This window comes from Phyllostomus hastatus, unplaced genomic scaffold (assembly GCF_019186645.2).
Source record: "Phyllostomus hastatus isolate PE091 unplaced genomic scaffold, TTU_PhHast_1.1 phas_scaffold_78, whole genome shotgun sequence".
Classification (NCBI taxonomy): Eukaryota; Metazoa; Chordata; class Mammalia; order Chiroptera; family Phyllostomidae; genus Phyllostomus; species Phyllostomus hastatus.
Window position 1 is genome coordinate 17,860,165 of NW_025334041.1, and position 13,889 is coordinate 17,874,053.

Sequence of the window (13,889 nt, forward strand, 5' to 3'; positions counted from 1 at the left end):
TGAAAATACAGTCCCTGTGTTCAAAACTTAGTAGGAATTTCAAGGCAGCATCAGCAACAGCATTAAGCCACGTGTAAGAGCCCTTCTAAGTGTGGAGCTCGTGTGACTGCAGAGGTCGACCATCCATGAAGTGAGCCTCGAGTCTTTCTGGCCACAGTTGGGTCATGGACCCGTTCCTTAACCAACTGCGGTTAAGTCGTCGCTTAATCTGTCTGGTCAGTGTTACTCACTGACTAGATTAGCCTTAGACTAAGAACAGCTCCCCTGGAGTCTGGCATACGTTCATCTTCCCCTGAGCTGCATGGTATCTGGTGGAAGGATTTGTGAGTAAATCTGGGCTTCTTTTGGGTAGAGGTGAGGAGGGTGCGCCGAGTAGAAACAACAGTACTTACCTACACCATGAATCCCTGATGCCCCACAACATCACACATCCTTGAAAGGAGGGGTCCTTCAAAAGCTCCCTTTGATGTGACCTTAGGTTCCTGAGAGCCTTGAAGAGTTATTCAAATCCTTCCTACTACAATCTGCCTATTCTGAATTCCCAGACTCTCATGCCCTTCAAACCTCCCACTGCCACCCTGCCCTACAGGTATATGCTGGCGTGAGAAGACATGATTCCTGTCCTCCCGATGGCCATCATCTAATTAAGGAGCCACAACTAAATGGACTGAAACCGTCACAAAAACTCAAATAACAGGAAAATACCACTAATTAACATCCACGTGTCAGAGATGACAGTTTGTAAAAGTATTCAATTAGCAAGCACTGGATAGAATCCTCAACAGGAGTTGAGGAGGAAACAGATTTTTGAATGGGGGAAGGGGTCCGTGTTGGGTGGTATGAAATTTTGGAGCAGAAGGCAGAGCTTCAGAATCCATAGTGGCAGAATTCTCTACAGTGGGTTTTGATAGCAAATTTAATTCTTTTCAAGAGTCAAACATGTTTGTTTGGCTAGTGCAGACTGCACAAGACACTTGAAAATGTCAGTGATGAAAGGAAAAAATCATTTTAGGAAATTATATCCAATCCAAAAGGCAACAATAGAGCTTCTAAAGATATATGATGAATTCATTATGATTTATCACACCTAGATGAAAATGAAGGCCTTGGCTTCTGTTATTTCTTTCAAAACAGTCACTCTTTCTTCATCTGACCAAAATCCTGTTCAGTCTTTAGGACCAAGCTCCAGCCGTATCTCTGCCAAGAAGTCTTCCTTGAACCTTTCTTGAACCTTCCTCACTCTGCAGTACCTCTCATCCCAGCAGAAGGAGGCTTAAGAAAGGGACTGCTCCTCCTTCATGATCTCAGTGCGCCTTGGAATCCTGCACTGGAATGATCTATTGCTGTGTCTCTCACTTGCTGGGCTGTGAACTCCTTGATGCCAGGAAGTCTGCCTTATTTCTTTTCATAACCTCTGTGCCTTGATACCTCGATCGAGTTATCATGTATCAACATGTAATAAGTACTCAGGAATGCTTATTGAAAGTGATAAGATGAGGCTTTGCAGAGGAGCAATAACCTTTGATCATCTGGGTCAGTAATAGCAAAAGAATGCTCAGAACAAATGAGAGTAATATGTATAAAAACTGGCTATGTCTATACTACCTGATGGATGACCTGAAGGGGGCATTGGATTGAATGTGGGTGAATATGAGAAGGCTGTCACCTGAGGATTCCTCTCCTCGCTCTCTGGAACACTATATTATAGAGCCTCTGAGTCCACTCTCAGTGATAATTAGACATACAGTGAATGGATTTGGTACTCAAGCTTTTGAAACCTTCTCCCAGCCTTTCATTTTTCATCTTTCTCAGTTTCTTTATCCGAGCCTTTTCTTAGAGGCTTTGGTTCCTATTATTTGAATGTTTATTATTCTGTGCTTTAAAAATCTTTTTTCTTAAGTTTTTAAAAAAATTATTGATTGATTTTGGGGGAGAGAGAGAGAGAGAGAGATCAATGTGATAGAGAAAGAGTGAAGAGAAGAGTGGTTGCCACCCGTACATGTTCTACCTGGGGATCAACCCCGCATGTGCCTTGACCAGGGATGGAACCAGCAACCTTTCAGTGAACAAAACAACTTCCAACCAACTGAGCCACACAGCCAAGGTTGTACTTGGAAAATCCTTGAAATTCATAGTTGAATAAACTATGAAAGGTATGAAATACAGTCAATAAATATTTATTGGGTACCTGTGGTCCTCAATCCAGGCATGAGTGAAATTAGGTAAGGTGAGAAATTACTTCCAGTTTCTGTATGGCATGATTTGTAAATAGGCACAGCATTCTATGAGTGGATGATATAGAATCCCAATCCACTCATATCTCCAAATCACTACTGAACTAGCAAAGGCAAGGACTCAGAGAGATAGCTGGGAGGCGGCTTCTTCAGTGATGTTTAAAAAGTGTTTTCACAGGATAGTAGCAAAGTCAAGGGTTTTCTGGATCCTCCTTCACACTTAATTTTGCCCTTTGGTTTTCTTCTTCATGCTAACTTTTGTTGACCTGTGTGTGTGTGTGTGTGAGCACATGCATGTGTGAGCTCACACATGTTATCACCTAAAAAGTATAACTCTTGAAAAGAAATGGCAATGTGAAGGGAGCTGCATAGTAATAAAGTCTCTGACTTTCCCTGCTTTGTTTAGTTGGATTTTCTAATAGTGAGACTTTCTCATTAACTTCTGCTCTCCTGCCAAACTTAAAACCAGTAAATGATTTCTGAATTCCAACCTCATTAGAAAATAACTTACCTTAGTTGCAACTGGACAGTAGTTGCAGTTTCTATACTAATTTGAATGTTCTGGGTGAGTGCTTGGTGGTAGTCATGGAAAAAATCCAAGTACTTGGAAAATATGAGAAAAAGCAGGATTCTAAATCTAGAGCCTTTGAGTTACATTAACAATATAAGATGCGACTGCCATATTAGGAGCCAGGCAATAACACATTTAGGTATGAATATATAATATGTGCAAATTATAATAACTCTAAATATGTTTTTCATATTTGAAAAACTCAAACATACTGTTCATATGCTCAAATTCTCAGCATAAATTTACTTGATTCTATCTGATTACAAATTAAAAAATAATTTAACACATACTTTGAATTTCAATGATCTTCTGTAAAGAAATAACGGCATTCATGTTCGGGGTTTGGTGGAGAGTATCTTCTGCAAGTGGCTCCAGCTGCAAGAATAACAGGTAATAACGTCAGCAGAATACTATGACTTTACAGTAAGTCTGACAGAAGCAAAGAAAATGGAAACAACCTTAAAAAAAAACAAACCTTGCTCCAAGAACTAGTTAACATTTTGCTGATTTCAGTTCTAAAAATGTAGCCAGTTTTATTTTCTCTTTTGCAGGCTTATAACTGAATTCCAAAAGGCTTTTCTATTGGTCACCAGACTAATCTACGAAGTCCCTGAAGCAGGTGCATGTCTGTGTATTATTCATTAAAAATTGGAGTTATTTGTGTAATTTTTGTAGGTTCCTCACAAACCAAATTCCATCACGTCTGTACATGCAGGTGGGCTCTGCAAAGGAAACCTCGGGGAAGGGGTGGTAGACAGACAGGGGGCAGTCTATTACCCACATTCTGTGGTGTTTTTCCATCTAAGCACCTTGTACTCTGGGGCACTTCACAGTAGGAAACGGTGAGACACAGCTGCCCTTATTCAAATGCTAGGGAATACTCGTAAAGTGGTAGAGTAAATGTTCAAATAAAACCCAATGTAAAATAACTACATTTTAGCTTCCCCCGGACAAATTCCTTTCTTGCAAATCTATCATGATCTTCTGGAATTACACTGGTTTTTCACAGAGAAGCTCAGCATGCAGCAGTTTGCAAGAAATGAAGAGGAGCTTTAAACAATTTGTGGGCTGCTTTGGCAGAACTAATTCTGATGATGCATCCTTGGGAAAGAATACCTTTGTGAAGTGGCTTGGTGTGCCGTGGCAGAAACTGCACATCAGAGTGCTTACAAACAGAATAGCCGTCTAGCTACAGGGACCCAGAAAGCGAGGAAAGTAATAGTAATGAAGGGATTAACAAAAAATGTTTTCTTAGAACATTTAAAGGTAGTAGTCTCAAATACAAAGGGATGGTCAAACCATCACGTGGCATGAACAGGAAGCAACACCATTAGACGTGGTACTGAAGTGGGAACTCACTATGTCCCTTGGTCTGTTGAAAAAATGAAAACACTCAGGGATTCCAAGTTTCCAAAGCATCTGTGAGTGAATCTTCCCCCCGGGGTCTTTCTGAATTGATTATTCTATACTTCACTCACGGCATCTAAGACAATAGCACCTTTCTTCCAGATGCCATAGGATAACAGACTAGCTCAGGGATATTTATACAGGGGTAAATTCTCTAAATATAACTTTCCAGAGTGTTTTTCTTAGTTGACAAAGAAAAACCTTTACAACATCAAAAGGTTTATTTGCAATACAGTTTGAGGACAGGAAAAGAAAACAGCACAGTGTTCAGTGAAAGGGTCTGCGATCTTAAAACCTTAAAACTTGTTAAAATCATTTTTAAAAAACCTGGTATTTCAGACAGTGCCTTTAAGAATATGTTACCCTCATAACAACCTCTTAACTCAGAGAAACTACTGAATCACGATGGCAGGTTACTTGGAAAACTCTTACTCAAGACTTAGGCAGGGTTGAGCTACCTTCCACATAAATAATCTTTCCTTTCACTTCTGTCCCAGATCGCAGAGAATATTTTTAATAGAAATCAGGTGGGTTTTATTAATAAAATATTTTGAAACATCACTTGATGTTCAAATATTGAAGAATAAAACCACAAGGTGCTATCAGCATACTTAGTAGTTCTTCACAAAACTTTCCCGTGATTTGAGGGTAAAAGGCTGACAAATTCAAAGATGCTGGATACTAGAAAGAAAGTTACAGAGAGATCATTAACGTAAAAACCTCACTGCTGGAACTCTTTCACTAAAATCTGTGGTCTATTTATAAGACTTGAGTTATGTAGACAGTAAACGTGATTCAGGGTGTTGAGAGTAAAAATACAAACAACCCTAAACCTCCAATTTGGAATCATCAGTTAGATTCGATAAAGTTGTGTCTACTTATAAAAGCAACCTAGAGAATTAAGGCAATTACATTGATAATTTGTCTCCCAAACCATTTCCCAGCATGTTTTAGGTAAATGTCATTTAGAGGATTTAACCTTCAGTAAATTGCCCCAATCTGTTTCATTTTGAGGGTATACACACAGACAGAGCTGAATTCAGAAAATTCTCAATGTAGGTTCTTTATTTTTTCTTGGGTAGCTCTGGAGAGAAAGTGAAGGGGTAATATCTCAGTTGGCAAGAGGGTGAGCAGCATTTAGAGTCAGTCTGCTTTCAGAAATTAAAACCTTTACAGAGGGACCACAGAATTCAGTTGTCTTTTCAAGAGTTTGTCGATTTAATCATTCACAATTATAAGCACTAAAAACATCTGATTGAAGCATCTATTTACATATATGTAATAAGCATATGAGTATTGGTCATTATTAGTAATCTAATAACTAACTGTAATGAAATAATATTAAATAGTCTTTTTATAAATTTGGAGCAAAAATAAGAATATTCAATAAAACTGGGTTATGTATTTAGTTTGGCCAATAAAATATAGCAAAAAATTGTTTACTGAGGCTGATCAATGTCATAACAGTTTGTTGAGCAATTCCATCATGCAATAATAATCACCGTGGAGTTGGAAGACACACGATATAATTTTAAGAGAATATCTTGACATATAAACTGCTTATTCAGCTTTATTGTATCTAAAGCTTAATTTTTAACCATTAGTTACAACAATTCCTTATATAAATTTTTGGGCTGTGTCAGGAAAATTTATTTTTCTACATCTTTTACAGAAAGTTGCAATAACTTATTGATCAACCTCGGATGTTTGTAAAGTTGCACATACCATGTAATTTCTAAGTATTACAGCTATTTAAAAACACCATAAAATGTGGTCATTACCATGTTGTGAATAAGTAATTTTCAGATTATTTAGAGTCAGATTATTTAAATCATCAAAATCATTTTAATTGGCTACGAAGCATTTAGGGAAATAGGCAGGTGATAACCTTGGAGAAGCTCTTGAGTAAGAGTTTTAAAACTTACAGTACTTCTGAGACATTAAAATCAACTCTATTATTTTCATGACTCAGAACAGAACAAAAAAGAAGATAAACAGAGATTTTGTAAATATAATAGGTACATAATAGAAGTATACATCAACCATGTGAAAGATCTACTAACTACTCTTGTTAGCTTTTATATTGTTTCCCAAATATGCTAAGTACTTTTACATTTCTATACCTTCATTTATTCTGTTCCTTCTGATTTCTATTTTTCCATCCTTCTTTGAATTTGTGATACCTTACTACATCATTCAAGGACTAGCACAAATATTGCCTGCTCTGTAAAATCTTTCCTAAAATTCTTTGTGGAGCAAATTGCTTCCACCTGTCTCAGATACTCTTGTTTACTCTACTAAACACGTTATATTGTAGTCAGCCAGGTCTGCCATTCTCTACTTCCCTGTGTGCCATTCAAAGGCAATGACAGAGCCTGGTATACAACAGGCATTTTTCTTTTAATGTTGAATGAAGGAAGGATTAATTGAAAGAAAAGATGAAGAGGTAGCCTTTATTCTGTGCTCTGTAGCTAACAGATTTAAATGGAGTAGGTTCTTCCTCTTGGTTGCCTGTTATAATCAGGGCATGGTTTTAGGGTGAAAGACTAGGAAGAATGACAGTGATAATTTATTTTTAAATCAATATAATTGGTGCTCTTATTTTTCTTCAGAATGTATAAGTTTTTCACATTTTACTAAATCAATATAGTTGATTTTTAATTAACATTTTTATTTTTAAGTTTTAATTGATTTTTAAATTGCCCATCAATTGTATTAAGCTTATTAATTTTAATGTATTTGCAAATAATTTTATATGGATTTTCTACAAATGCAATATATAATCTGTGAATAGTAAGAGATTTATTGAATTCTTCACCAATCTTCATGTTTTTTATTTCTTTTTCTTGCCCTATTGCACTGTTAGGACAACCAGTGTAATGTGAACTGAAGCAGTAAGAGTGAGCACCTTTGTACTGTTTTGATTTCAATGAAAAATCCTTATATTTCACCTTTAAATCTGATGCACCCTATATAATTATAGACAGACTTTATCAAGCTAATAAATTTTCCTATTTTTCTTAGTTTTCCAAAAATAACTCATCATAATTGGGTGTTCAATACACCAACTGATGTTTAAATATCTACTGAAATGGTTTTATTTCTTCTTGATTCTGTTAATGTGGTGAATTATACTGACTTAACTCACAAGGTTAATGTGTTACATTCTTTTCTAAACCCAAATTTGTTAATGGGCTTTTAAGATACTGATAAACTGCTATTACTTTGTTTAAGGTTTTAACTTCTATGCTTATGACCAAGATTTTCCTGTTATAATGTGTGTGGGTGTTTTTTAAGTGTTAGATATCAGTATTACACTGGTCTGGAAAAAATCCATTGTAAATTGTTTTCCTCCCTCCCCTTTACCCTAAAACAGTGTAAGATTGGTTATTTTTTATTCCTTAAATTAATGGTAGAATTCCCTGGTGAAACTGTATGGGGGTCTGGTGTTTTCTCTTGATACATTAGAGGGCTGTCATGGAACATGTATAAAGGACAGGCACGTGGACAAAGCCAAAAGGGCTATGATCGAGGGTGGGAGGTGGGGATGGCTGGGGTCAGGGGGGAGTGGAAGGGGGAAAATGGAGACAAGTGTACTTGAACAACATTAAAAATAATATTAAGAAAACAAAGACAAAAGAGATTCAATTTGGTTTATAACTATAGTACCATTCAAGTTTTCTGATTTAGTTTTGCCAGATTGTATTTTTCTAACAATTTTTCCCTTTCAAATAAAATTACAAAATATTTTACATACATTTGTTTTTAAAATATTTCTTGTAATCCTTTTAACACTAAAACCCGTAGTGAAGTGCTCTTTTTCATTCTGAGTGCTGACTATGCATGACTTTTCTTTGTTGACCAGTCTTGCCAGATAGAGTTCTATTAATTTTTCAGTCCATGAACATGAGATGTCTTTTTATTAATTTGTGTTATGTAAAATTGATTCTAATTACATTTTACTGTGGTAAGAGAATTTACTCTGTATACATTCAATTAGTTGAAATTTATTGAAACTTCCTTTATGCCCCAAATATGGTCTATTTTTTAAAACATTATGGGTGTCCTTGAAAAGAATAATATTATACAGTTATTCAGTGTGTTTTACTATATATTTCAATCAGGGCAAGTTTATTAAGGTGTTAAATCTTCTACATATCCCTCCTTTTATTGTCTTCCTTTCCTATAAGTTACTGAGACAGGCGTATTAAAATCTGCCACTAGGAGTAAGGTTTTGCCTGGTTTTCCTTGTTTTTTTTTCAATTTTTACTTGATATGTTTTGAAGCTTTGCTATTAGGTACACAAAATTGGAATTGTTTTATCTTTTTGGTTATGTAAAAGATTTACTATCAAGTGTCTCTCTTCATCTCTAGTTCTTTCTATGTCTTCTAGTCCACTTTATCTGACAGTAATAAAGCCACATGGGCTTTCTCTTAGTAATTTTTTTGTAGTTTAGTTTAATTTTTGCTTCATTTCTGTTCAAACTTTATCATTTTAATAAAAAAACTGACCCTTAGACAAAATATTGTATCGCAATCTGTTAATCCTTGCTTTTATGAGTGATCTAAATCAATTTTAGAATCAGAACAAGCTGATTCTAAAACTTTATATGAAAATGCAGAAGGGACAAATGTAGCCAAGTGTGCTTTGAAGATAATCAAACTGGAAGATTTGTTCTACAAGATACCAAGGTTTCTTATAAAGATACAAGAGTTAAGATGTCACAAGGATAGACAAAAAGACCTGTGGAACAGCAAAGAGTTTAGATGCATATATGGGCAAAGATACCACTGCCAAGCCATAAAGAATAAATGGGTCTTTTCAATACATGGCACTGGATACAGTATATATTCACATGGAAAAAACCTTAACTTTTATATCATGCTAAATGCTCGTCTATATTCCACTCCTGATGAACTGAACATCTCAATGTTGAAGTCGAAAAGAAAGCTTTAAAGGAAGAAGAAGATTTCCATGACTTTGGTGTACAGAACAAATACTTGAACAGAATAGAAAAAGAACTAATTGGAAACGAAACTACTGATAAAAAGTATTGCATTTAAAAATTAAAGACACAAATTAAGAGGGTAAAAATACAGAAAAGATATTTTAACACATGAAGCCAACAGAATTTGTAAAGAACTGCTTAAGTCAATAAAAATATTGACCTTCTGACAGTGGACAAAAGACTTGAATAGATACTTCGAAACTGGTATACAAATAATAAACAGGTAAAGACTGTTTTATTTCATTAGTATACTCTAGCAAGTCAAAACCATAATGATATAGTGTTATACCTTACACAGAATGTTTAAATTTTAAAAGGCTGACAATATAATCTTTTACTGTATGATCTTTAAAAGGATGGAAGGATTTAGAACAATGGAAACAGTGCATGCTTTTGTCAGAAGTATGAACTGGGACAGCCACTATGGAAGCTAGTTTGGTATTACCTACAATGATTAAACACATGCATATACCATTATCCAGCAATACTACCTTTAGATGTATACTAAACAGACATGTCTCTGCAAACGTACCAGGAAACATATACGAGTATAAAATGTCAATCATAGCATTGACATTTGGCTCCCAAACTGGAAAAGTTCCCTAAAACTATCAAAAGTAGAACAGATATATAAACTGTGGCATCTTCCTACAATTCCATTTTATGAAATGCAATGCCATATCAACAGTGAAAATGAATAAACTGTAGCTAGCTACAACATGGGTGAATCTCACAAATACAACATTGAGCAAAGAAGTCAGAAGGAAAGGGATATGTATTTTATGACTTATTGTCTATAAAGTTCTAGAACAAGTAAATTAAAATCTTTTGTTAGAAACCAGAAACTTGGTTACTTTTAGAAATGAGAAATGGAGTACTGATTTGGAAAGGGATGATACGGTTTCTGCTGAGGTGCAGACATTATTTCTTGATCTGGTTGATGGCTGTATATGATGAGCTCTGTTTGTGGTATTTCATTGAGTTGCACATATATGCCTTATACAGTTTTCCATATAAATGTTACATTTTAAGATTAAATGTGATTTAAAAAGAAAATGTATTTTCTGACATAAAGGAATAGAGAAAATAAGTCTGGTTCTTGAGCCCATGTTCTTTCCACTATTTTATGATGAGTGAGATTACAGGCTTTGCAGCAAGACCCCAAATATATTCTTCAATACAGGATACACATTCATTTACAAAGAGAACTGAAAGTTGCCCTACAACATGCAAAGCAACTCAGAAAAAATACAGAAAAGGTTCAGCTGTCAGGATCAAAGTTACTGAGGGACTTTGGAAGAAGATGATCAAGACCAAGAGAATAAGGGAAGCAGACTGCAATATAGACCTGACCTTCCACGCTAATGAACTATTATAAATTCCCTAGTGAGGAGGGATTGGTGGTTAAAACTCAACTTTCATTTAAATAATTGTCTTAGAGATGTCTGTAATTAGTTGTATATGTTTAATTTGATTGCTTAAGTAGATCTGGTTATAATTTTATCCATATTGTGGTTCATGAGTCATTCTCAAAATAACCTCTTCTGTTCATTTGCAGTAACTAAAATCCTTGACCAAATAGACTGAAGAAAAAGAAGTAAAGCAGAGTAGATTCTATTGATAATACAGTGACTACACTGACAGACTACTGAGATTATTCATAGTGAGTCTGCCTGTAGCCTATGTACATGTGGATGATGAAGAGTTACATCACGTAGCAATAAAGAAACATCCCTAGCCAACAGGAGCGACATAAACCTAACGAGTCTCATGAGAGTATCAGGAGGAGCAAGTGACAAAGACATGGCCATTCAGCTCACGTAAGACACTGAATGCATTCCTTGAATAAATGAAGTGAGACAAGTGGGGTAGACTCTAAGATTACTACTGTGGTTATCATTCTATTAGTTGAGTTTTATCCAAAGCTAATGCACTGTGAAGAAATGTAGGTTACACAATATATCGGTCACTGAATAAAGAAGGAAGAACCATGAGGAATGCCTCCATTCACTATCATATCCAAATAGTATCCCATAGTTTTCATGACACTTAACTATGAAAAGTTTGGATGAAATGGCCTATTTAAATACTATAGCAATAGTGAGCCAAATAATAAAATTGCTTTTAAAGGTAAAAAGAAATAGACATAATGGTCTACTGGAAAGAAGATAATGAATGCAATTAGATGAGTAATTCAGACTATGAATATTTTTTTAAACAATGAGGTAAGATTGTAGATATGTATGTAATATAACAAGAAAACATTTCAAATCTCATAGTTGAGTTAGGGAAATATTATATATAAATATTGAAAAGTGCATGTTAAATTGAAGTTTCAATAACATTGAAGGGAAGTTTGGTTAGTGCTGCATGTATAGTTTCCTAATATAATGCCCATAGTTTCGACATCAATTGTTATAAAGAAGTCTACTTCATTTTATATGCCAAAAATCTTGTTTCCTTTTCCCTATTTTTGTGAATAAGTTTAAATTTGATGGCTATACTTGGTAAGTCTTCATATTTCATTTTCTTTGATCCCTGGTTTTCTTACCCTCATTTGCTTTTTTAATTTTCTCTTCTTTAATTTGCTAATTTGCATGTTTTTAAACTGTTTTTCCTTAATTTTTTGTTTAGTACAAAGATTTGTACTTGTTTCCAAATGTTGATTTTTCTGCTAAGAGCTGTTTCACATCATGTAGCAGTGGTGTGCTGGTAAATGTTTAACAGCTGGCTGCCTAAAAAATAACTGCAATTTGTAGTATTTGCTGATTTCTGTGGTGTAAATATTTCTACCATGGCCTATTTCAAGCTACCAAAGGGATGTCATTGAACTCAGATTTGAGTAGTGATACAGAGAATTAGCTCTCATAAGCTATTAGAGCCAGGTCCAGCATATCACTGATGAGTACTATTTTGTTCATTGATAATCTGGGGAAAACTCTTCTTAATGATTGTTTTCTTTATAAACTTTTTTTCTTGTATGAGATTTTGCTGTTACCAAAAATCATACATTATTCGGTTATTCTATTGCCCCAAAGCATGGAACTCATTTATTCAATGCTTCTCTATTTTTCACAGAAATTCTAATTCCGTATGATACTCAATTCCACTGATCTAGCTTCATTATTTATTTTTATTCCACTTAAAGTAGCCTTTCTTCTGCCAAAAGCAAAGCAAACAAATCCAAAGGGGAACCATCCACTATTTCAAGAAGTCTTAATGTCTTTATCTATGCATTTCCACAAGAGATAACTCCTTTCCTTGTTCTTTAGCTTGTCAAAATCTTATTTTTATTCAAGACTAATGTTAAATGTTACTTTCTCTATTAGAATATCCCTCTATCCAAATATAGCTAAAAACAAAGGGTCGTACAATACCAAAGTACTTCATTAATATTTCTTTTATTTTCACTTGTGTTAGAACATTCAGGCACAAAATAGATGCCTAAAAAAAGACTACTGAATAAATGTATATTCCTAGTAGCACCTTCTGAAAAGCCTAAAAACAGTACAGAAGATCTGTATAATGCAATTTGAATTACCCAGGTAACTTCTACTTAATTAAGCATTTGCTAAAACACATAAACAAAAAATCCCACAATTATTTTGGCTCTGTTTCTCATAAACCTAATTAAATATAAGAAATGCAACATCATAGGCCATATCTACAATGGAAAATATCTTCAAATAATACTTTCCAAATATTTTTAATCTCTTTAAATTATCCATACACACTCTTTCAGAGTGTGGATAAGTTTCAAAGTCTAAGAGAAGATCATGGAAAACCATTATTTTGGATTATCACACATTTCCCCTGTTCTGAGTTCCCCTTCCTCTACTCATGAATTACAAGCTCCAAAATAGGAGCTTGTAAGCTTTCCCAGATTCACACCAATTCCCCAATGGAGTCAGCCATACATAATCTAAAGGATGAAAAAGATGACAAGACTGCTTCCCTATTCAAAGTCTAATGAAAACAAACCCCTGATGAGCAACTTGGACAACAACATCTTAAGAGTTCACCGCAGGGGTGGTTGTCAAAACTTACTAGAGTCAATTCAAGAGACTTTTTCAGCAGCTTTAGAGCAAAAAGTCATCTTGGAAAGATTATCAACATACACAATCACTAAGTTTAGCCACTGTTGCTGAAATCCAAGTCAAATGAAAGCAGCTGAGCCTACTCAACAGGAGACGGCAGTTATTACAAAGGAGAAAAAAAGGGAGAGAGAGGGAGGAAGGGAGGGAAAGAAGGAAGGAAAGATGGAAGAAGGAAGGAAAGAAGGAAGGAAGGAAGGAAGGAAGGGAGGGAGGGAGGGAGGGAAGGATTTAGAAACCAACCCTTACAAAGAATGCGGAGATCAAGAGAAAATATGCTCTAGACTCAAATATGTGGTGAACCTGCAGTACCAGAGGCTGTAGCATCATCTCCATCTATGGCAATTTGTTTTTTTTCTCTAACAAGCTTAAAACTGTCATTTATTCTGTTTTGACAGGTGGTCTTTTAATGGCTATGTTCTCAACTCACTGCACAGGCTCTTACCTACAATATGTCCTCTCCTTTCACCTGCCTGAAGTCCTTCAATGTTTTCCTTTCAGATTCCATAGGAATGCCAAATGCTTAAGCTCTTCTCACCTCTTGAAAAAGTTTCTTTTTCAGAGGAAGCAACCC

The 13,889-nt window shown here is 35.2% G+C and overlaps 1 protein-coding gene across 1 annotated transcript in view; it reads right to left on the minus strand.

Moving 5' to 3' along the window:
- The window catches only part of HDAC9 (histone deacetylase 9), an 820,804-nt gene that overhangs the window by 31,638 nt on the left and 775,277 nt on the right, over positions 1 to 13,889 (minus strand). The window contains exon 25 of the mRNA XM_045827591.1: positions 3,096 to 3,180. Within this exon, the coding sequence (XP_045683547.1) occupies positions 3,096 to 3,180 (85 nt within the window). The remainder of the gene's footprint in view (positions 1 to 3,095; positions 3,181 to 13,889) is intronic.